At 35.7% G+C, this 25335-nt stretch overlaps 1 protein-coding gene across 4 annotated transcripts; it reads right to left on the bottom strand.

The window, feature by feature from the left end:
• Positions 1-1537: 1537 nt before the first annotated feature.
• On the bottom strand, positions 1538-24796 carry LOC127871538 (long-chain fatty acid transport protein 2-like). 4 transcript variants are annotated; one of them, XM_052414573.1, is made up of 12 exons: positions 24661-24677; positions 24450-24532; positions 18485-18905; positions 16756-16866; positions 14869-15081; positions 14199-14357; positions 12033-12157; positions 10015-10206; positions 5897-5996; positions 5443-5644; positions 4013-4110; positions 1538-3660 (listed from the first exon to the last, which is right to left on the bottom strand). In XM_052414573.1, the coding sequence occupies exons 3-12, from the start codon at positions 18852-18854 to the stop codon at positions 3347-3349; spliced, it is 1884 nt and encodes a 627-aa protein (XP_052270533.1). In that variant the 5' UTR covers positions 18855-18905; positions 24450-24532; positions 24661-24677; the 3' UTR covers positions 1538-3346. The 4 variants fall into 4 exon arrangements, with proteins under 4 accessions (XP_052270533.1, XP_052270534.1, XP_052270535.1 ...); XM_052414574.1 differs by lacking the exon at positions 10015-10206 and adding an exon at positions 6836-7027; XM_052414575.1 differs by lacking the exons at positions 10015-10206; positions 24450-24532 and adding an exon at positions 6836-7027 and having other exon boundaries at positions 24661-24796.
• Positions 24797-25335: the final 539 nt, after the last annotated feature.

Here is a 25335-nt window from a genome sequence, read left to right as displayed (position 1 = left end):
CAAGCAATTTACAATTCAATGCAATCAAGGCAATAAATAACGTATAGATTGCATTATTATCATATTCAGAAACATGCATTACATGAATGGTGCCATTTATCACAGATCCAAATAAGATTACGACATGATGTATACACAGGATAACCCGTAAAGCTTAGACATGTAAACATGAAAAAGCTTATTTCCAACGGCGTCCATGGATTTAGTCGAACAGATCTTATAAGTGACTATAAATATATTGTTTTTTCAGTTCTTAATATATAATCGACATGATCCTACACATGATTTATTCTAAAAATTAAGTGAATCTTTCAAAAGTTGACATGATAATACACTGACACGAATAAAAAACATAAAAAATAATGAATAACATAAAATAAAACAAATCTAAAAGTAAAAATACAGGGAATTCTCGTCTACCTTCATATCATTTAATAGATGTGTCTTAACAAGTTTCTTAAAAGTAAATTTCGATTCGATGGACTTTATATTATCGGGTAATGCATTCCAATCCGTAATACCATTGTAGTAAAATGAAGAACTAATAAAGCCATCAACTTGAGGTACATAAAAATTAAAAATTACTTTGTAACATGTGATACGACATAAACTAACAGAACTTCAGACCGTATGACAGCACAACGTGCGTCTCTGTATTGTCTTTAATTTATCTAAATGCCCCACCGTCATTTATCCTTTTTAGAAGAAACAAATACCCATGCATGAAACACGCACGTTAATTAAACGATGCACAAAGAAACTTAGACGGATGTATTCTTTGAGTATGTTTTGCATACCATGATTGTTTTAAATATGATATTTGAAATGGTTGCAACTTTTTTTAATGACGGCGAATTGTTTATTTTAACGCTGCGAAAGTTTGATTAAGATCGCATGAAACAAAACTTGTATGTTGCACCATTTCATTTTCATATTCATTAAAAATTGTACCAATTTTGTCAAGATTTCACTTAAAATGACCTCTTTAACTTGTTAAACAAGACATCTCCAAAATGTATTAACAAAAGCACCGCATAACGGGTGCCAACGCTCGACTGTGGGTGCATTTTTTAATAAATGAAAGCTTGTCAGATTTTTTTTAGAGGTCAAAGTGACCTTGACCGTTGACCTAGTGACCCAAATATGGGTGCGGCGTGTAGAATTCATCAAGGTGCAGCTACATATGAAGTTTCAAAGTTGTAGGTGAAAGCACTTTGATTTTAGAGCAAATGTTCCAAACCTTGACAAATTGTAAAGGTTTTAGCACTACGCGGACGGCGAATGACGGACACGACACAACGAGCTGGCTATGACAATACCTCTGGTTTTCTCCGAAACAGCCGAGCTAAAAATAGTTGGACGACAACGCAGCAATTTTTCAGTAAACCAAAAGTTTATCGCTGCACGCTCAGGTCAGCTAATACAGGAGCATATACGTACCTTGTAAAAAAAAAATCCACACAATTTCCTTGAATGATAAAATACAAAAATGTGTATTTATTGTGACGGAAAAGAACAAATCATGGAAAACATTAAATAATAACTAATACTCTTTTATTAAGTGCTTGCATGGTTTTTAATTAACAATTTTCTGAACATTCAATAATAACAAATCTGCTTAATATTATTGGAAAGTATTTGTTTAAATATAAAACAATTACATGTTCAAAACATGCATAAACATTCACAACCATTGAATCAATGTACATGTATTTATAATACTGAAGTATACCTAACACAAGTAGAAGGTACTAAATTATCATGTTCGTCAATGTCATAACAATTCTTTTTTCCATACATGACATGATAAGTAAAGAACATGTTTTCAAAGCAAGCAATCTTTTACAGTGAGCAAACATTTAAACATATTACATTACTTCTACAATCCCTGAATACATTTCTCACTGAAGGCAAAATTGATATGAAAACTATAACACAAATAAAATATGATTATCTTAAGGTGTTCATAAAAATATATAACAGAAAATCAACCACCTAAAAAAACATTATAAAATTCAAAATACATGTGTATAAATATCAATTAGTATACAACAACATCTATTATTTAAACCAGAGCCAAATTATACCATATGGTGTTGCCCAGTTTTAGAAAATCCCAACATTTGTTAGCACCACAATTGAAATGTAAATGAGTAATTTGTCCATCATCTAACAATCTTATTTAGTGAACAGTCACAACAAATACAAAATGCAATTCTAAATATGAAATGGAGGAATGTAGACAATTACCAGATTTTATAAATGCCCACACTATGAATTCTCAATGCTATGAATTCTCAACACTGTGAATTATAAATGCTATGAATTCTCAACACTAGGATTTCTCAACACTATGAATTCTCAACACTATGAATTATAAATGCTATGAATTCTCAACACCAGGATTTCTCAACACTATGAATTTTAAATGCTATGAATTCTCAACACTATTAATTCTCAACATTATAAATTTTCAATGCTATGAATTCTCAACACTAAGAATCATCAATGCTATGAATTGTTAACACTAGGATTTTTTCAATACTATGAATTCTTAACACTATGAATTTTAAATGCTATGAATTCTCAACACTATTAATTCTCAACACTATGAATGATCAATGCTATGAATTCTCAACACTAAGCACAATGTGTATTCCTGAGAATATTCTTTAACATCATAAAAACACTTAACGGGGCCTTTTGCAATTACTTCTTTGATTAAAATCTATATGCAGTAAATGGTTAAAAATGTTTGCATACATTTAAAATTGTGTCAAGACGTGTCCATACGACATGGATGCCAAATACATTCATCTCTTGTCTCACGACTCCACTAATGTCAAATACAAGGTGTTTGATGACCATATTTTACTTGTGACATCTAAGTGTGATCTTCATCTTTGATGTAAAAAGAAAGGTGATATACCTGACAAGTAGTCTCCACATGCTGCTAATTTATTATAAAATTGCAAGATAAATCACAAAGTTACAGTTTTGACTAGCTGTTTAATGACTTATCTTAATGGTTTTACATTTGCGCCAATTAACTTTAACTATAAGGACTAGATCAATATATTAATATGCATTATGGGTGACGTATTTGATAAGTTTTTTTCTGTTCTCAATTACGAATATGACAAAAAATATGTTCAGAAATTGAAAATATGATTTTAAAAATTATTTGCACATGCAAAATATTTTTTAACAAACAACATACATTCCTTAAATTTATTTCACAATTGTAATTGTTTTAAATCTATAATCAATTTAAATTTCAAATAAAATGATTGTTGTACACCCAAACATAATGTCTGATTGTACCCTAAATATACATGAATATATTTCACAATCTTGACTTTGTCAAGAACTGCTGGATATTGTCCATTGTGAGAGGCGAATAAGTGCCCGCTGGTTCATTATAGTAAAACAGAGGATCTGGAATATTTTGAGGATGGAATCCATCTTTTCTGAACTCTGTCTTCTGCTGCTTCATGGTCACAGTAATGGCCGCCTCTTTTGGGAATCGCAGGAACAGTGGTCTGGCATAGCTGGGAAGACTTTCCTTGCAGTGTTGGAATATATCCTTCAATATGGCGGCCGTTGGTTCTTTGTCATCCTCAAGATGGATGGCAGCCATACCAGCGCGGCCTTCTGAGCCTAGTAAACATATACATAGGACATGATGAGAAGGAAATACATAGGACGCGATGAGAAGGAAATAAATAGGGCATGATGACAAGGATATAAATAGGGCATGATGACAAGGATATAAATAGGGCATGATGACAAGGATATAAATAGGGCATGATGACAAGGATATAAATAGGGCATGATGACACAGATATACATAGGACATGATGACGGGGATACACATAGGACATGATGACAAGGAAAGAGTTTCCTATATTAGAAGTTGAATACAGTTGCAACAATAAGAATATTTATAAATATATATTATAAATATATAACTATTATAAATAAATATTTATATCTTGGATTCAAACTGTACCTGGTATTTCCACCCCATACACGTTTGCATCATGGATTATAGGAAGCTTGGAGAGCACATTTGAAACTTCAAATGTTGCAACATTCTCCCCTTTCCATCTGAAAATAGTACAACACATAAAATATCTGCTTAATAAGAAATTCAATTTGATGTGATGCCATAAGTGTACTTTAAATACCTTTTAAACTGACAGTTTAATGTTTTGAACATACCAAACATTGTTTAGAATATTTAAATATATCTAAGTACTAATAATTACACATCCAAATTTCGAGCTGCATATCAGAGTTCTGATTGCAAAAGCATTTTGTTTTCACAAATCAATAGTATGCTTACTCATATGAAGCCTAGCACTTAAGTAAAAACTTAGATTTCATAATGCTACCATTCATATGGCTGAAAAACTGTAGAAAGAAAAATGTGCAATTATGCTCAAAATAATAAATCATTTAATTTTACTGATGGGAAGTATTCAAATCAAGAAATTCAACGTGATTCCTGCTTAATTGAAATATCTTCTCTTAGAAAACAATACCCTAAGTACCTTCATGGAGTTTTTCCATATTTGAAAATAATGTACTATATCACAGCAAAATGGACTTTTCACTCATGAAACTACATGCAGTACAGCAACATAATGTACCAACCAACCATAAGACTCAAAAGATGATTTTTCATTAAAAACCTCTCCTGAGACACCAGACACAAAAGCATAAAACTGGACATATAGCCCGCCATACTTACCTAGCACATACCTTTATGTATGAATCTATTTGTATTAAATTGTATAAAACTAATAATTCCCTTGAAACTCATGCACTTGCAACAGCAAAACAGAATGAAAATATAGAGAGAATCCATGTAAAAAATGTATTCTTATTGATACAACTGCCTAGTCACATTTGTCTAGCTATCATACCATTTACAAAACACCATACCTGTATGTATCCCCAACTCAGTCCTTTTACAAGCTCCATACCTGAATGTATCCCCAAAACGGTCCCTGAACAAGCCCCATAGCTGTATATATCCCCAACTCAGTCACTGAACAAGCCCCATAGCTGAATATATCCCCAACTCAGTCACTCAACATGCCCCATAGCTGAATATATCCCCAACTCAGTCACTGAACAAGCCCCATAGCTGAATATATCCCCAACACAGTCCCTCAACAAGCCCCATACCTGAATGTATCCAAAACTCAGTCCCTGAACAAGCCCAATACCTGAATGTATCCCCAACTCAGTCACTGAATAAGCCCCATACCTGAATGTATCCAAAACTCGGTCCCTTAACAAGCCCCATTCATGAATGTATACCCAACTTGGTCCCTTCACAGGCAACATTCCTGAATGTCTTCCCAACTTGGTCCCTTAACAAACCTCATACCTGAATGTATCCAAAACTCGGTCCCTTAACAAACCCCATACCTGAATGTATCCCCAACTCGGTCCCTGAAGTACACAAAGTAGTCTTTATCAAGACTGAGAAGGTCTCCGAAGTTGAAGAACATGTCGCCCTCACGGAGAACATTCCGCAGAATTTTTTTCTCGTTTACCTCCTTGTTTCCTTTGTAGAACTTTAAGTCTGCATAGATTGGTGGTATGGAACCAAGAAGCAGACCTGGTTCTCCTGAAATTAAGCAGTTGTTTTACGTTACAGATTTGTCTGACTCTGATACCTTACTCCTATCGCCCCAGTGTAAAAAAAATGCAACATATCGACACGAGCACCAATAGTTGAGTTTAGATTGATGTGTTGTTTTCATTATGGATCAATGTGTTTTTTGGACTGCTTTTAAGTAACAAGCATTTACCACAATTGCCATTTTTATATATTTAACATGAATTATTTTATACAATCTAAAATTTTGCCACAACTTACCAATGGCAACAGGAATACAGAAGCCCTGTTTGTTCCTTATTACCTCCCCTGTATCCACATCTACTTTCACAAGCACCTTTGGGGTAGGATCCAACTTGTTCTACAGAAATCAAGTCAACATTCCATTGGTTAATGAAAGTATGAGTAAACATGGGTAAATCCAATTTTCGGATAAAGGAATGTTTACTATTGGAGAAGAAAAACGTTTTCTGTCTACTTGTCCATGAAAAAATTACATGAAAATGGTAGTTGGAACTTAATTATCAAAAGATGCTTTATTCATATTAAGAAGATTATAAATGTGCTTTTGAATATAAACAGAAATGCAGTAAACATGTCCACTGTCAAGTATACACTTGTGGTATAAAAACACCATATTAGGTTTAAATATGATTGCAAACATCTTATCTGAATAATGATTATACTGAATAAAACTCTGAATTCAAATTGATCGTTTTGTCTCATATTTACATATTTATTATTGCCAAGAAAACTAAATTTAGAATTATTATTTTATAAGTATGTCAAAATGATATAACCTTCATAAGAATGAATGAATACATTTAAAGGGGCATATCAAGAGCATATATGGTATGTTTCTTAACATAATGGTAAGGTTTTTATAAACGCTAAGTAAAATATCAATTTCTTAACTTTTAAAGAAATTGTTCTGAGGACATACTCCTCTTCTGTTTAAGTAACCAAAGAACTGCAAAAAATGGACACTATTCATAAAGGTACTCGAGGGTTATGAAATTCATGAAATGTGCACTTTTGCAAGAGTGAGTTCAAATCAAACAAAATTTAAGGTGAAACTGATTTATGTTGCTATACATTTCTATGCATGATACACTTGTTTCACATTAAATCTTGGAATTTTGACTTAATTTTATTGGGTAAGGAAAAGGACAATTCCGGCTATATAAACACAACACGTACAATAAGCGGTGAGAAGCGTCCACATGCTCCAGTGCGATTACTCAGGTTCATAACTGCCACTGTTCCTTCTGTAGCTCCAAAAAATTCACAGATATTGGGTATATTAAAGCGAGTTTTGAAATTGTCCCAAATGTCAGCTCTAAGGCCATTCCCCACTGCCACCCGAACACAATGTTTGCTGTCCAGTGGGGTCTGAAAGGACAACAGAAACAGTTGCAATTATTCCCCATAAGTGTTCAGGTAACTTATGTGACACATTTCAGAGGGTGAGTATGACACGTTGAACGAGACATGGATGTTAACCCTTTGCATGCTGGGAAATTTGTCGTCTGCTAAAATGTCGTCTGCAGAATTTCTAAAATTAGCCTTTTCTTCGTTTTTTTTTTCAAAGAATACAATCAGAATAGCAAACAGTTTGGATCCAGATGAGACGCCACGTTCTGTGGCGTCTCATCTGGATCCAAACTGTTTGCAAATGCCTTTAAAATTCGGTTCCCGCACTGAAAGGGTTAAGTACATACAATAGTTTCATACTCAATTGCCCTCAATGTGTACTGTTATACTCACACGACACAGCTGCTATCAATGTCTCCACAACAGAACCTAACGGAACTGATTATGTTTCTGTTTAGCAATTGGTACCCTTTAACTATAGCTGCTAGTTAGAAAAAGGAAAAATACTGAAGGAAACTCAAACTTTTCACCTCCCAGCCTGTAGGAAAATACCAGTTTGTTAAAAAGTCACTACCACCAAATCCCGAACATAATTATTTCCAACATTTATAGCATTAATGAGCTGCATTTGCGAAAAAAGGGCATTCGGACATGTCCTAACAGTGTAGCTCCAGCTATGCCACAGCAACTATTTACTCTAATGAGGAGTCATAATGTCGACTAATGAGACTGAGAAACATTGTGTGACTTTATAGCGGACAGGGTAGCTCCTAACCAGTCTATCAGCTTCCATATGGCATAATGCCCATTTTTGCATGAGGCTAAATGTGTCATGCAGTTGAAAGCGCATCCTGCAAGGACATGATTTCACACAGATCGTTACACTACACAACAGCAACTAGCCGTATTATGGGAATTTCTCATTTGGCTGCCATTCTTTAGCTTTTAGGTTTCAATATTGCAAGAAACAACAGAGACTTAAACAGGATTTAAATATATTGTACTGGTATATAGTTTAATATTTTTTCTCTCTTATAAGAAGAATGTTTTGCTTTCAATGATAGCATCTGAAGCAAAATGCACACTATATCAGGGTTCTCAATAACTTTTGAGCCAACAGGCCCAAAGGTGAAACCAACAGGCCTTCTAGGGGGGTCCGGGGGCAAGCTCCCCCTTAAAATTTGAAAATTTAGCACTTGATTTCCTGCATTTTTGGCCCTTTTATGGCTATTTTAGTGGTCAACCAGGCACTTAAATTTTAGCATTTTTGTGTGCATTTTATGAATTTTAGCTTTTTTAACTAACAAAAGATAAATGGAAAAAGTTCTTTATTACATTTGTAAAATTTTAACTACACATGTGATGAACAGAACGTCAAAATATTTTACTGCTTTTTGACCGATTCCAATATGCGCCTTTTCATTCTTGTTGTTGTAATGCGTTAAGGGAGATAATAAAGCGACGAGCAAAATTACCAAAAAGACACGCACATTTCGAAAAGTCAATTGCCGAATATCCAAATCTGAGCAATTTTCAACCGGCCAAAATCTGATTTCAAACAGCAATTGGCCGGCTCTTATTGAGAACCCTGCTATAGCTGGATCCATGCATATAAAGTCTCTGTTGCCAGGGTCAACACTAGCAGCTATCCTCTTAACTGCCTTGTCCCCTCAACCTGCCTTATCCCACGGGAACAAAGCTCAATGCGGTGCATAACATAGGGAGGGCTGTGGAATATATTGCTGTCACAATCTAGGCATGAAGTCACCAACACATTTATAGACTACCAGAAGAGAGGTAAATTAAATTATGACTCAACCAAAAGTGAATCTTTGCATATATTTGATATTTAGCCTACTCATGGTGTTCTATGCCATTTACACACCCTTCTGGATGAAGAATGATATAACAAAAGAAAATTCATTGAATTGATATTCCCCGCTAATATGCTTCTGGACACAAAAGTGGTATATTTGACACTAAAAAAGCATTTTTTCAAAATACAAAGGGCCATAACTCTGTTATTATCAGATGGTGTACAATGCCATTTGGCGTGCATCATCCTATTATCCATATAATTATATACTCAAACCAAGTTTCAATGAAATCCGCCACAGCACTTCCAAGATATGGCTCCGGATGGACGGACGGATGGAAAGACAGACCGACGGAAGGTCAATGCAAAAACAATATCCCTCCGCCTATGGCGGGGGATAAAAAGCTGGTAGATACTAACACAGCCTTATCACACAATTTGAACAACACTATTATAACTCAAGCTTAAGAAATTATTACTTTTTGAGAAATCAATGAAAATTACATTTCAATCTGCTAGAAACAAGTATCACTATATTAATGAATACAACCACATGACATAGTATATTGCAATATATAGCAAGTTGTAATAAGCATGCATTTAAAATTGCCATAGGTCGTTAACCTGAGAACTAAAATAACTGAGCTGTTTTAATCCATAACCATTTTAGAACTATGCCTACATGTAGATATTAATGTTAGTATTCATGTAACAAACTTTGTCATCAAATGTCACGATGGTCCAACCAAAGTGTTCACATGATTCCACTTAAGTCATATAAGGAAAACTGGTCAGCCCCTTAGGGGATCTGTTTTCAACATTTTTTTTTTACTATTAGACCAGAAATGTTCAGAGCCAGTTTAATGATCATTGGTCAAAAAGATGTAAATAACATAATTGACAACCCACAATTTACAAACAAACAAGTACATATAGGAAAATTCAAATAATATATTTGGCAATCTCGTATCTAGAAATAGCAAAAGGGAAAACAAATGTATATGATTTTGACAGCAAAATATTGATGCTTCATCATACAAAAAAGGCCTTTGCCATATGCTGCAAGTGCAACTCAAGCTTAGCCAGTGGTTAAGTCTACATGTAAGAATGGGTTGGTGAAAACAGGCCCAGATCTCTACACAGTCTAAGAATGGGTTGGTGAAAACAGGCCCAGATCTCTACACATTACAAGGAATGGTGACATCCTTCCACATGCTCCAAACTTATTTTCAAGATTCATGAGCGCTGCAGTCCCCTCTGTCATGCCAAAATACTCGATAATCCACGGGATCCCGAAACGTTCTTCAAACTGTTTCCAAATATCAGTGCGCAATCCAGCACCAATTGCAAGGCGCACTTTATGTACCTTATCTAAAGGACTCTGTAAACAATTTTCTCTGGTTTAAATGTCACTTATCAAAAGCAAGTAGCAATTGTTTGAATCAAGATGAAATAAAAAAATATTATAATACCTAATCGCACATGGTATTAAAATTTTGTATCTTACTTCTGATAAAAAAGGTCATTATTAGTCACTTGTAATTTTAACAAAAGTACAAATATATATATATTTTTTTAAGTATGCAAATTAAATTTTCTTCACTATTTTATTCAAAGCAAATTGTTAAGCTCAATGTACTTGCAAAACAAACCATTAAAAAAAAAAAATAATACATTACAATATAGTTGTTACAACATATCCTTTAACCACAAAAATGTCAGTTCACAAGACATTTCTTTCTATATTTTTGTTGACGCCTTATCAACCATAAAGATCTCTTGATTTTGTCAAGCTTTCATACTATGGCTATGACCTCTGTTGCTTATTGCTAAAATGACATGTATTTTCATCATTATGTGGATTCTGGGAAAGAAGTCGACTGAGTTTGTGATTCATGGCGAAATTTTTCTGACAGCCCAAGTATTATTGGTTAAGATTATAACCATGTTCAAAGTAGTTTACTTATGAAGTTATACAGAAAAAAGTGTCTTTATCATCTAAAGATAATTTTTTTCAATTTTGCCCTGTTTTAATCATAGTGTGTAAATGTTGCATTCAATCTAAATTTACTTCATTTGTCAATTCCTCATTACATATGCGCAAACATTTAGTTATGTGTTGATATTAAACATGAAAACACACATCCTGTTAAGACCTCCATTGCATCAAATCTTAAAACAGAAAGTAGTAAGATATCCCACAAATAACTTTAATATTTACATGAAGTATACATAATTGATCATGTTTAAGTGTCTTGCAACCTCCTTACAATTAATGTCCTGACATTTTTGCAAAAATGTCTCCATTTTGACCAGCAACAATTACGACAGGTATGAAATAATCAAAATATAATGATTTTTTTTTATAGTAAAATACACATACAGATCTTGCTTGACATAAAAAGGATGGGACTGATATTGTCTTTTCATACCATAGTTTTTCATTAAAAAAAAAGTTAACAGAAATTTGTTAGAAATCAAGCCTTTGGAAATCTTATTAATAGATCCGCATAAGCTGATTTGATATGGTTTGACATTAAAACAAGTGCCCAATATGTTTATCACATGCTTTTGAACAAAACAGTCAAAACTAGAGCTTTGTTATCCTGTATTAAAATGTCAGGTAAGTTCATGGACAAATAACTCTAGAATGTGAGGATCACTGGAGATAAATGTGTTTTTTATATTAAAGAATTTTTGTGATGACATATCAGCAGTTTTGAATTAACTCCATGAGACTAGTAAAATATAAATGTACAGCATGTCTGTTTGTTGTAAATAAATATCATAGTTGTGTTTCAGAATGTAGAAAAAAATGGACCCTTCTTAGGGTAGCGTCAACCGATGCTGGTTGATGTCACTATCCTCTTGGTTGAACATTTACTTTACGCTCAGCTATATTTGAGCTGTGCTCTGTGAAATGAAAGAGATTTATGCATGTGCGTCATATGTCTTCCCAGATTAGTCTGCGCAGTCTGAAAAGCCTTATCTTGAACAACAACAACTGCTTTTAAGCAGAAAGTGTCATCCCAGATCAGCCTGAAAAGCCTTATCTTGGACAACAACAACTGCTTTTAAGCAGAAAGTGTCATCCAAGATCAGCCGGAGCACTCTGCATGAAGCCTCATTTTACCAAAGCGCTGCCCATTTAAATAGTGTACAATTGTAAGTTATTGGTAAGATCTCGTTAACAAAGACTATTCCCACCTTTGGCACAGCCAGAACATATCTACACAGCTCCCCTATGTACTGTACCACCGTCACATTGTGTTTGCGAATGTCTTCAAAGAAGTGACTGGCAGAAAACTTCCTACTCAGCACCATTGTGGCACCTGAAAGAAAAGAAGGTCAAGTAGAGGCAGTTCATCTATGTACTTTCAAATGAATAAAAGAAACATTAACATATGATGTTATTGATTAAACTAATAGGAAATTGGCTTCAAACACTTGCTAATTGTCATTCCATCCAACCAAACTCTGACTGGTCAAATTTTGTCAGACTTTTGGTAAGTCTGTCAGATCCAAGAAAATTCTTTAAATTAAAAAATCTATATACAAAATTGAAAACATTCGAAATAAATATTTTTTAATTCCAGACAGATCTTGCATGTCATTATACCAGTTTTCGAAGCAAATAAATATCATGGTCTGCCTGTCTTCCATGACTCAACATATTAAATAGCAAGACCCTTACCCTCCTTTTTCTAAAACTTGCTAACTGGCGTTTGCAAAATCGTAGTCTGCATGTCGTTTTAGAGCTTTTCAGGCTTTAAGATAGTCAAATATTTTCACATTATGGATACAATTTCTAAAAATAGGAAATAAACAACGAAATCAACCAGTTATAAAAACTTAACACTCTGTGCTTGTTTGTTGATATCTAACTCCCAGCTGTTGTTTAGTTTTCTGTAAAAAGTTGAGAATTTAACATTTTTGAATGTCATGTGTATTGAGTCCGTTTTGACACATACACCTATCAACTTGTCGCAAGATGCTGAGAACCTACAATATTTGATGACTTCCGTGAAAAAATTATCCATTAAACACAGGCGGATAATCCCAATTTATGCCGAAATGATTTTGGATCTATCAAAAGCCGCTGATGAAAAACAACAGATTAATAAAAAAGGGCTGTTTGTAAAACATGCATGACCCCCATATGGGCTGTCAGTTGTAGTGGCAGCCATTGTGTGAATACGGTTTTTGTCACTGTGACCTTGACCTTTGACCTAGTGACCTGAAAATCAATAGGGGTCGTCTGCCAGTGATGATCAATGTACCTATGAAGTTTCATGATCCTAGGCCTAATTATTCTTGAGTTATCATCAGGAAACCATTTTACTGTTTTGAGTCACTGTGACCTTGACATTTGACCTAGTGACCTGAAAATTATTAGGGGTCATCTGCCAGTCATGATCGATGTACCTATAAAGTTTCATGATCCTAGGCGTAAGCATTCTTGAGTATCATCCGGAAACCATTTTACAATTTCGAGTCACTGTGACCTTGACCTTTGACCTAGTGACCTGAAAATTAATAGGGGTTATCTGTCAGTCATTATCAATGTACCTATGAAGTTTCATGATCCTAGGCGTAAGCATTCTTGAGTTATCATCTGGAAAACATTTTACTGTTTCAAGTCACTGTGACCTTGACCTTTGACCTAGTGACCTGTAAATCAATAGGGGTCATCTGCCAGTCATGATCAATGTTCCTATGAAGTTTCATGATCCTAGGTGTAAGCATTCTTGAGTTATCATCCGCAAACCATTTTTCTGTTTTGAGTCACTGTGACCTTGACCTTTGACCTAGTGACCTGAAAATCAATAGGGGTCATCTGCCAGTCATGATCAATGTACCTATGAAGTTTCACGATTCTAGGCCTAAGCATTCTTGAGTTATCATCCGGAAATCATTTTACTATTTCGAGTCACTGTGATCTTGACCTTTGACCTAGTGACCTGAAAATCAATAGGGGTCATCTGCCAGTCATGATCAATCTACCTATGAAGTTTCATGATCCTAGGCCTAAGCGTTCTTGAGTTATCATCCGGAACCCATTTTACTATTTTGAGTCACTGTGACCTTGACCTTTGACCTTGTGACCTGAAAATCAATAGGGGTCATCTGCCAGTCATGATCAATGTAACTATGAAGTTTCATGATCCTAGGCCTAAGCGTTCTTGAGTTTTCATCCAGAAACCATTTGGTGGACAGACGGACGGACCAACATGAGCAAAACAATATGGAATGCTGTAGGTTATTCTCAATTGGGGAAAGTACTTTTTGCGATACTTTAGTAAGAAGGAAAAAATCGTTGATCATGCACATGAATTAACCCCAGTTTTCCTAGAATTAAGCTTATATCCTCACCCTGATCTATAGTGTTCATCAGTCCCAGACCTCCTGCTGCACTGTGGTAGAGAGGTGTACACGTGTACACAATGTCAGTGGGCAAGTAGTCAAAGAGCTGGAAGAACTTGCTGATTGATATTGACTTCACCTGCGTGATGATTACTGGCTTGGGAAGACCTGATAACAAAACATTTCAGACAATTTGTTGCAATTAGAATTGTAATAATAATTATTATGATAATAATTTGCCTAAATTTTGCATATAAGTTACACCTGATTCTGAGTATGCACCATGGCCAGCCCGCCAACCCCCAATAGCATTTCCACTTGAAATGTCGTAAATTATGGAGGCTATTAACAACTATATCTATCTTAAATTATAGTTGAAAATGTAAGACAACACAGATGAATCATACTGTTTTAATTTCTAGTAATTCTGTCACAACAGATTATGTTGTGTTTAATTATGAGGAAGTCTTTTATTGCTATTTTAGTGTTTTAAATTATTCAACTTCATACATCAACTTTACGCAAGTTTATAAAATTTTAATGCTTCAGCCCAGACGCTCCTTGGACTGCCTATAATCATCATCAATAGTCACCAACAGTCTTATATATATCAATGTATGATATTTAATTTAGATAGAAGATGGGAGCATATGGCTTCTCCAGTGACCTAGACACACACCTGTCGTTCCCGAGGTGAAGATGTAGCAGCAAGGCGTGGTGGGTGTCATTCCTGCCCGCACGCTCCTGCACATGGGAACTGGTAACGTGGTCCTCATCAGCTCATCCCAGGCCACATAGCCGGCTCCCAGCAGCAGGTTTTGGCCCTGCACATAGAGTGGCAGGTCACCGAGCTGACCTCTGACCTCCTCAACCTTGGGAAGGATGTAATCACCTAGAGGAAAGAGGCGTGGATTAGAAAACCAAGAATAAGATGGCCATATCTTGACATTGTACAGGATCAAAATGACATCCACATTTGTAATGAATTGGCATGTAAACCTAGTCCATATAAACGTACTCCCAGAGCCTTTGATGATTTTTGCTATGGCAGCTCTCAGCAACGCTTTGGGTTATAAAGCTGAGAGTTGAATTATTGCAACTACAAGTAAACCTTGATTAAATTTTGTCTGTCCACCCAGCTGTCAGTTCAAAGACTTGTATGCTTAGTCATTTTGCCAGAGTCTACGTGCCTCAAAGGATTTTTGAACTTCAGCATTTTCAAATGCATAGGTCATCCTAGTATCAATAGTGGTGGTGCAGTAGTCGAGTGGTAACACACTGGTCTACCATTAAAGAGGTTCCCGGTTCAATTCATGGCCGGGGCACTGGAAATTTCAGAAATGCTTCAAGTGTTTCCCACCCAACTAGAGATGTACTGGTATGAAACCCAGGTATTTCTCGTGTGTATCGGTGCTATACACTGAGCACATAAAAGAACCAAGGGACCTATGAGCAAAGAGCTAGGGTATCACACCCGGATTCCCTGTATCTCAATACTGTCTCTTCTGCTTGCTGTCTCTCCAGCAAAAAACAAAGGAACCCATTGGAAATAAGTGCTTGCACCTTCATGGGTTATCCTTGACTGCAAGGTCAAAAGAAATACATTACATCTTAAAGTGACAGCATCTGACTTAACTTTTGACATGCTACTGAATTACCAGAAGAAAAAAACCCGCTATTTAATCCTCACACATTTTCCAAAATGTTCAATTACAGCAGTGCTATCAATAACTTAACCAAATCTTGAACTTAAAAATAAAAGAAACTATGCATCACAGAAAATAACAGAACTTTTTAATCAATCAGAGTTAAATCTTTTTTAGAGTGTGTGCAGAATTATGACAATGCTGATGACGTCATACATTCTTTAAAGTCATTAGAAATTAAAATATGCGTACCATAGAAGTCATTATTGTAATTTTGTTTCATATTAATTTAAGTTAATGTTTATTGGTGCTATAACGAAAGGAATATTAAGCTTGTCAACAGTTTTAAAAATATGTCTTGTGACTTGCACTTATTGCTTGCACTATTTGGTTTAAATTCTTCATGCTTGATTTCTAGTGTAATATGGCGTAGCATACTTGACTCAAACATAATCTATGAACAATGGACTATAAAAACAATATAATAATGCCTTTACACTTGAGGTTTAAAACAAATGAAGGAATTAAAATGAATTCAAAAGGATTTAATTTAAAACAAGCAAATTCGTTGAATTGATATCCCCCACCAATATGCTTCTGGACACCAAGTTTCAATGAAATCTGCCAAAGCACTTCCAAGATATGGCTCAGGACACACGAAAAAGCATTTTTTTAAGATACAAAGAGCCATAACTCTGTTATTAACAGATGGTGTACAATGCCATTTGGCATGCATCATCCTATTCTTCATATATATACTCATACCAAGTTTCAATGAAATCCGCCAAAGCACTTCCAAGATATGGCTCCGGATGGACGGACTGACGCACTGACAATGCCAAAACAATAACTCTCTGCCTATGGCAGGGGATAACAAGAGAGGCTCATTAGGAACAATACTTTAGCAAAAATCTGTCCACCTTGTCCAATGATGAGCACCTTTGCCTCACATGCCCTCAGTGTGTGAACTAAAGGATCTCCCCGTATGTGGAAGTTAATGAACGCCACAGCGATACCAAGCTTCTGTAGACCTGGAAAAGAAACAGTTAATTAAATTATTTTCTTAATACATCAGCCACTGCTACAGTACTTACTTACTTTGTTATGCCAATGGTTTTAAGTTTTTCACTGTTATACCTTACTTTTACATCGTGTTGGATAATAAACGATTGACAATTAACAATGAAGGGGGCATAATCCTTCTAAATAAAATGCTGGTGACAATTATAGGTCTAAGTTAGTAACTGATTATGACAGATCTCATCAGTAAAGCTTTATTTCAATATTTGTAGAAGATACAATGATATGGGGTAGTTGCAAGCAAACCATGACCTAAAATACCAAAGGAGCATTATTCTGCTTAACAACGGAACAGAGCGATAGAAAAACTCAAGTAGAAACAGTGACATGGAGATTTGAAAATTTACCTTAAACCCCTAACACAGACTATATATGTGTCAGTAGTAAAGCAACTATGCTTAAACTGTTTGGTGAAAAGTTGAGCCAAAAATAACAAAAAACAAACATTTAAGGGCGAGGGGCTGTTACCCCCATAACAAAGGGAGGGACCAACCTTATCATGAAAATATAGTTGGTATGTTAATAAATGTTCAACTTTCTTATCCTTTAGATGTAAAAAACAATTCAAACCATACTGGTGAATCTTTTATCAACTACATGCTACATAAGACACAATAATTAAAATATGTTTACTGCAGGCCTTATTTAGGTCAAAAATGAGTATGCAAGATACGGGGATTTTACAATCTAGAATCTGAACTTACTGTGGGAGAAGTAACCTGTAAAGATCTAGGTTACCCTACCCGTAAATGTCGCTAAATGTTAGATAGCTTACAAATTAGGGTAGATAGCATAAGCGATGTGGCAAAATATGCACAAATTCCTATTCAACAGCAGGACTTGTCACTATAATAGCATGACTTGTCACTATCTTTTTTTCCTTTTTAACATAACATCATTATATCAAAGTTGTAATAAACTTGCTAAACCAATTTATGATAAACTGTGCTTTTCTTTACAAAAGAGCATTGAAGTGGTTTTAAAGCTCAGTTTGAATCAGAAAAACAAATCAATCAAATCTGCTTGGAACAATTGTTTTTTAAATACAACCAAATAAACTTCTTTTTTTTTAAACATAGCAATTTATGTATTTATGTCTTGTCTGCATAAATTACTTTATTAACAGGAGCCATTGATAAACCTCATTTAATCATTACAGGTTAAAGCACTCACCACATTGAATAACAGACCTAATGTCACCATTACAGCATGCAAAGTCAATTAACATATCATGTATATTCTGGTTCTGCATAATTTCCATATGAGCCATGCTTTGTGAAAAGGGGTTTAATGGATGTGCATACAGTGTCATACCAGATTAGCCAGTGCAGTCGGCACAGGCTTATCAGGGACGACTCTTTCCACTATCATGATATTTTTCGTTTGAAAAGTATCTTCTTATCAAAAATCTGCACCCGCTTAACTCAGGGACGATACTTTTTGCACATGCATGAAACCCAAACTGATGCTTTAACAATCGTTCATCTAATTATGTAATGCAAAAAATACTCCTGCAATGATACAATAGTAACAAAACCACATTTTTTTTACAAAGTTAGAAAAAATTACCTAAAAATGTCCAGATAAACGCTGGTTCATTCTCTATCATGAGTGCGACACATTCTCCGATCTTGAAACCCCACTGGGCAGCAATGTTGGCCACCCTGTTAGTCTGCTCATTCACAAATTCATAAGTGTACACTCTGTCCTCAAAAATTATGAACGGCTTTTTGGGATACTTCTCTACAGCTTCTTCGAACATGTTGATCAGGTAACGTTGATTTTGGATATCTTTCATAATTCTTCCGCCCGCTCTTTTGCCATGCTTTATCATCTTCAGATCATATCCTATCCATGGGAAAAACGCTCGCCATGACATAATTCCTGCTCCCACTGCCCCTGCCGCCCCGAGGATAATCTTGTCTTTCTTGGAAGGCATAGTTAACTGTGATCACTGCACAGTCCTCAAAGTGAATACCTCTTGATTGGTCTGAAAAAAGGGAAGGAAATCTCAAAACCTCATTGAGATAGTCACAATTGAGTTGCATGAAGTACTGGAAAACTTGATAAATTTTGGACACAATAATGAATATTAGCAAACAAAAACAAACAAACAAAGCAATACTATTGCCAAGCAATAAAAGTCCCCTACCGGTTATTGCAGGATCAACCATTTTCAGCAATGTTTCTAGTCTATTTGTTGCCATAGCAACCAGAATTCTTGACGTAGGAACAAAATGAAATGGCGTTCATAATCTCTTTAGTGCCATCTATGCATGATTCAAGTTTCATGAAAAAAATATGAAGAACTTTTAAAGTTATTGCAGGATCCACCATTTTCAGCAATATTTCTAGTTTATTTGTTGCCATAGCAACCAGAATTCTTGACGTAGGAACAAAATTAAATGACGTGCATAATCTACATATTGCCATCCGTCCATATTTAAAGTTTCATGAAAAAATATTAAGAACTTTTAAAGTCATCGCAGGATCCAGAAAAGTGTGACAGACTGATGGGCTGACAGACAGACTGACAGACACACAGAGTGCAAACCATAAGTCCCTTCAGTGAAACTGGTATGGGACTAATAAAGTTAACCCATAAAAAAATCAGTTTTTTTTTATAGCAATAGCCCAAACTTCAATTCTAGATGTGGTGTGATAACATAGACTTAAAGAGATACAAATGCTGTTTTTATTTTTTTGTGGCACAATATATTCCATTTTAATTTCCTGCAATAATATCTATTCATACAACACACTGACACTAACTTGGTTCATGAACATGTGTTGAATATATTATCCCACAAAAAAAGCATTTTGTATCTTGTTGAATCTTAGTTACCAGACCACATCTAGCATTGAAATTTTTGCTTTGGCTATAAGGCTCATTGACTTTGTATGTGTTAACTTTATTTTTCCAAATAGTTTTTGAGTATTTATGTTACTTCAATATTTTTTATAATTTAATTTGACAATACAATGACATCATAAGGATACCATAAGTCGAATGTACTGCCATTTGAAGCCCCATGGCAGCTATTTTAGAAAACAATTGTTAAGTCCAAGACCAGAAACTTCGCCAAAAATCAATGAACTTGAAGAAAACTTGAACTTGATACACAAGTCATTTAGGTAGACTCACACACCAAAAATAAGGTCAGTATCTGAAAGTATTTTGGAAAAGAAACCAAGAAAAGTGTTATTTTAAAGAAAATTCGAATTTGAAGCAGTACAGAAACTAAAAAAAAAAAGATATGTGTTTGTCAGAAACACTATGTCTCCTACTGTGCCGCTTTGAAGCTATATATTTGACCTTTGACCTTGAATAGTGTTTTATCCAGGCCTAATCAGCGTGGCGCCAGCCATGCCCCATTTTTCGGAGCGCCACACTGCCCATTTCAAAGCCAATTAGCGCCACGTTCCCTTTTATCTAGATCCATATGTATTAAGTCTTATCTGCTTTTGAAATCGCGTGTTATCTAAGTGTCCCCAAGACGCACAAGTCGCGCATATTAATGCATGACTGCTTATGAAGCAATAAAAGAGGGCCTATTACCCAAAAAATGCCGTAAAAATCAATAATCATCCTGTAGCAGTTAATTGCGCGAGTTGGTATATGCTCCAAATACGGCATTTTAACTCCGCCAGGCATTCTGCTTAGCTAAGCGGCATTTTCAATGGAAGCCAATCAGAAAAAGGATCTTGTTCTTAAGAAAACGGTGTGGGTTTTGTGTTGACGAATAAATGATAGTCTGGTTTCTAAATGACAAACAATGATGACCCAAACTTCTGGCGCAGACTATTTATCTGAAATAAACCAGCAATAGTTGTTATTCAGTCCTTGCATATGCATTTTTTTTCGCTCACTTACATGAGGTACAAATAAAATTTACCTTAATCAATGACGTTACGTATTGTTATTCAAACTAAAATGTACAGAAATCTTTTGTTAATATCAGAATATTCGCAAGACACAAGGGCCGTAACGGTAAAGATTGCTACTACTTAAAGATTAGCCAAGTTTTGAATACTGTGACAGTGTCTATTACAAGTCAAATCCTCGCCGATTTTAAAGAACTTTTATTTACATGTATAGCATTTTTTTTTGGTATTTAATGACGACCTGGTCCATGAGTGGAAAACCCGGATATTCATGTACCGCCGTTTGTTTGACTTTCATTGTCCCGAGGAACATGCGGATATTTCAGGCTATTTGAAACTTTCTTTGTTCAATTTATCATTAATTAATGAATACAGACAAGATTAAGAGCTGAAAAGTGGCATTTATTAAAGGCATCACGAAACACATATTATTTAGTTCATTCAAGGACGTATATGTTTGTATACGCTCCTGGTTCATTTAACCTTTTCATTCAAAAAAGATGAGAGCATTCAATATGAATGTGACGTCATTGCGCAAATCTGATGCACGCTAGTCCTAAACATCTGGAAAGTTTAATGTCAGTTTAGAGCTGCCATGATCAGTTACATTTTCAGTTACAGAAATGAGTTAAGTATCTAAAAGAGTGCAAAACGTCCAGAAAACTGTAATTTTTTACTGAAAATTGTTCTAACATTTGTCAATCATTCAAAACGTTTTCACTAGATCTGCAAGTCATGTAGGTGACATACTTAAAATCAGGTCAAGTGTTTAGGAAAAAAGTCCAGAAAAACTGTTATCTTAGAGAAAATTTCTACGTTGAAGGGCAGAACTAAGTCAATGTGATCCAACTAGATTTTGCCAAGGCGTTCGATAAAGTCCCCCACCAACGCCTCATGCATAAACTAAACTACAATGGAATCAGATATAATACAGCCAGATGGCTCCAGTCGTTCCTCAGCAACCGGAAACTGAAGGTCCTGCTAGGTGGAGAATTGTCGCCAGTGAAAGAAGTTCTATCAGGCGTCCCCCCAGGGCCTGGACCATTACTCTTCCTGAAGTACATAAACGACCTCCCTGACTGTATCACCTTATCCGATACCAAGCTGTTTACTGATGACAGCCTACTTCTCCGAGAAATCAAGAACCAACAAGACGCTGACTGTCTCCAGAAGGACCTTACTCCACCAAAAGCTCGATTCGATTTCGATTTCAGACAGTCCGATACCGATTGTTTTGATTCGATTCATCTTTCAACCTAGTTTTATCATATATTCACTCTTCTGCCTCAAAATAAACATTTCTGTTCAAATGTGTTGCATACCTAGATATCTTGGGCATGTGTGTGTTTGTTAGATATAGTTTGGTTGGTTCAACAGTGTTTTAAAAACTGTTGAAAGTGGGTAAAATTAACATTTGTAAGAAATATTTAGCAAGAAACTAATTGAAATATTAACATAGTTTGTCAGAAAGCAATTGTTTCAATTAAACACATAAAAATACCAAATTATGAACTCAATATAAATATCAATAAACTTCTGACTAGAAGATTGTGTTGACTACACAATAATATAATAAATAAATAAATACTAATAAGGCTGGCGACTTGAGTAGTTGCACTGGTGCTACCTCCTGCCAAATCAACGTTATGCTTGCGTTTGACATGTTGCATTAGATTAGTGGTTGAGCCGCACTTAGGGTACGCCACGTCCGTGAATCACAGTTTACATGTAGCTTTATCGGGAGGACTACCATCCCGAAACACAACATACTTCCACACTTTTGATTTTAGCTTCTTAGGTGCATCTGATAATTTCAATTTGTCGGCCACAACTTGTTCAGCCATTATGACGCTTTTTCCGAAAGTAGACCTTAACACGCTTGCGATTGATCGGATGACTAAAGTAATAAGTAACCAATCGCAAGCGTCGTAAATACAGGTATTATATAAAACCTATACCTCTCTGTATCATATCGTCAGAGTACAGCGCGCTTTACGTATCTATGTCTATATGTTAAAGAATCAAATTGAAATTGGTAGGGTTGGTATCGTAATCAAATCGATGCATTTAAAACCGATTTTCGATGCATCGGATCGAATCGTTGCAGCTCTAGACCTTACAGCGCTGAAGAGTGGGAGATGTCATTTCATCCGGAAAAGTATACTGTCATCAGAGTATCCACCAACAGAAGAAGAGTGATTAACAACATAAACATTCTCCATGACCAAGTCTTACAGACCACAGAAAGTAGTTAGTATCTAGATGTCACTTTAAGTGAAGATCTGAGCTGGCAGAAACATGTGGACATCACAACTCCCATAGCTAACAGAACCCTTGGATTTATTTGACGCAACCTTGGCAACTGCAGCAAAGAAGTCAAGAGCACTGCCTACACAGCTATGGTCAGACCAACACTTGAGTATTCATCCACAGTATGGGATCCCAAACTCAAGCAAAGACCCAGATACACAAACTCTAACTGGTCCAACGCAAAGCTGTGAGACTTGTGAATTCTGCCTACACTGACTATAGGCCAGGATGCGTCACAAAGATGGAGCAAGACTTGGGATGGAAGTAACTCCAACATCGACGCTACCCGCAAGACTGTCAAGGCTCTTCAGAATCCATCATCACCTATAAAAGTCTCTGGGGATGCAGAAGCACTCCATCTTTCAGACAGAAGAATCAGGGGCTCACACCACTTCAGGGCTTTTTTTCCTTCTTTGGGACCCGCCAAAAACGGCCCTTTCTCCTCGGATTTTTTTTCCCTCAGCAGGTAAATTCTCCCCCAGACTTCATTCCCCCCCCCTCCCCCAATTTTTTTTTTTTTTTTTTACTTTAAATACATAAGTTAACCTGATCCAGTTTAGAAAATATGACATATTGCATAATTAAAATATCTGTTGCCTTGAATTTGTTTTAAAAACAGCAAAATATGTAAAATTGATTATTTAAGACTTTCCTAGTTTCGTGTGATTTTTTCCCCAAAATCCATCATTTAGCGCGATTATTTTTCCCCTCAAAAAAGGCCAGGCCCTTTTCCAAAAATAAGATAAAAAAACCTGCACTTCAGTCAGAGCTTGGCTGCATCCACCACCTACAGGGCCTCCTTCTTCCCATGCACCATTAGCGATGGGAACAGCAGACCCAACTAGGACCACCGACTGCACAACGATAGGGGCGTTCCAAGCCAGCCTGTGAGCCCTCTGATCCAGCCACTAGACCATTGAAAATAGTTTAAACCAGCACCACACTTTTTTTGATTGGGCAAGCACAGAGTTTTACACAGGGTTTCTGAATTCCAATATGGATTTCAGCCCTCACACTGGATGATGATGATGATATCAATGCAGTGGTATGATAAACAATCCTACCCAGGCATCAAAAAGGAATGTGGCTCATGCATAATAACTTGAAGTGAGCAAATATCTGTCCAAACAGTAGGAATACCTCTCCAGTTTAATGATGAATATGATTGAACCAAATGTTATTACCACAAAAATCGTTTAGATTGGTCTATCAATTTGTGCACAGTCTTTACCTTAAATATAATGCCCATAGATGACTAGGCAATATGATTTAACATTACACAGCATGCATACATGATAAGATATTAATATGAGAAAACGAGACAAACAACAATACTCACAAAACTCGGTTTGCAACGTTTCAAATTACGAGTTCAAATTTTGGGACGTCGTGAATGATCAAAGGTTGATGCTTATTAATATGCTGAAAACGCACCAACATTGAGAAAATCGTGAGTCATACAAATAAAATAGATCGTATCAACATATAACAGCGATTTAATTTAGAAGACATTTCTTTTTTAACATGCACAAGTAAGAAACAATACTCACTGATGGCAATTTTCAATTTAAGATAGGATGTAAACATTAAATTGGAAGGTTTCCGATTTCTGTTTGAAATGAGAACCAGCCAGTCATAGATTGCACTCCACTAATATTTGGAATATCGATCCCACGCAGAGTTGTCGTTTCTTGCCATCACAAGAAAATACTACCAGAAGTGGTAGGATTTTATTTTTTTGGTTTAAGTATTATATTATGAAAAGTAGTCTAATTTTCTTTCATATTTTGAAAACAGTGTATACGTTTAATTTCGTGATAAAAAATTAATTACCTAAATAAAAAAAGAGTAAAAAACAACGTTCAAATTATTGTAACGCGTGGCTAGGCTATCATCACGTGGTTGGTTATGAAGGCAGGAATTAGATCCAGCAATGCTGTTTCCAGTCAAATCTCTGCGCGGAGGTTTATAACGATCATACGTATCTCAGCTAGACACCAAAACATCACCATCATTCAGATCTACGGACAATCATTAGACTACGAAGACGCGAAGATCATACATAATCATAGTCCCGGAGAAAGACACCCATCCAAGGCAACCGGGACGCCAAGATCGTACCAGACACTCAACAAAACTGGTCAGGGACCGTAGGTAGCTTTGGCAAAGGAGAGTCCAAAGACAGAGGTTGAGACATCTGGAGTTCGCTAGATGCCACCCTGGCC

This window comes from Dreissena polymorpha, chromosome 3 (genome assembly GCF_020536995.1).
Source record: "Dreissena polymorpha isolate Duluth1 chromosome 3, UMN_Dpol_1.0, whole genome shotgun sequence".
Classification (NCBI taxonomy): domain Eukaryota; kingdom Metazoa; phylum Mollusca; class Bivalvia; order Myida; family Dreissenidae; genus Dreissena; species Dreissena polymorpha.
Note: the sequence above shows the minus strand (reverse complement) of the source record. Positions and strands in the feature narration are given on the sequence as shown.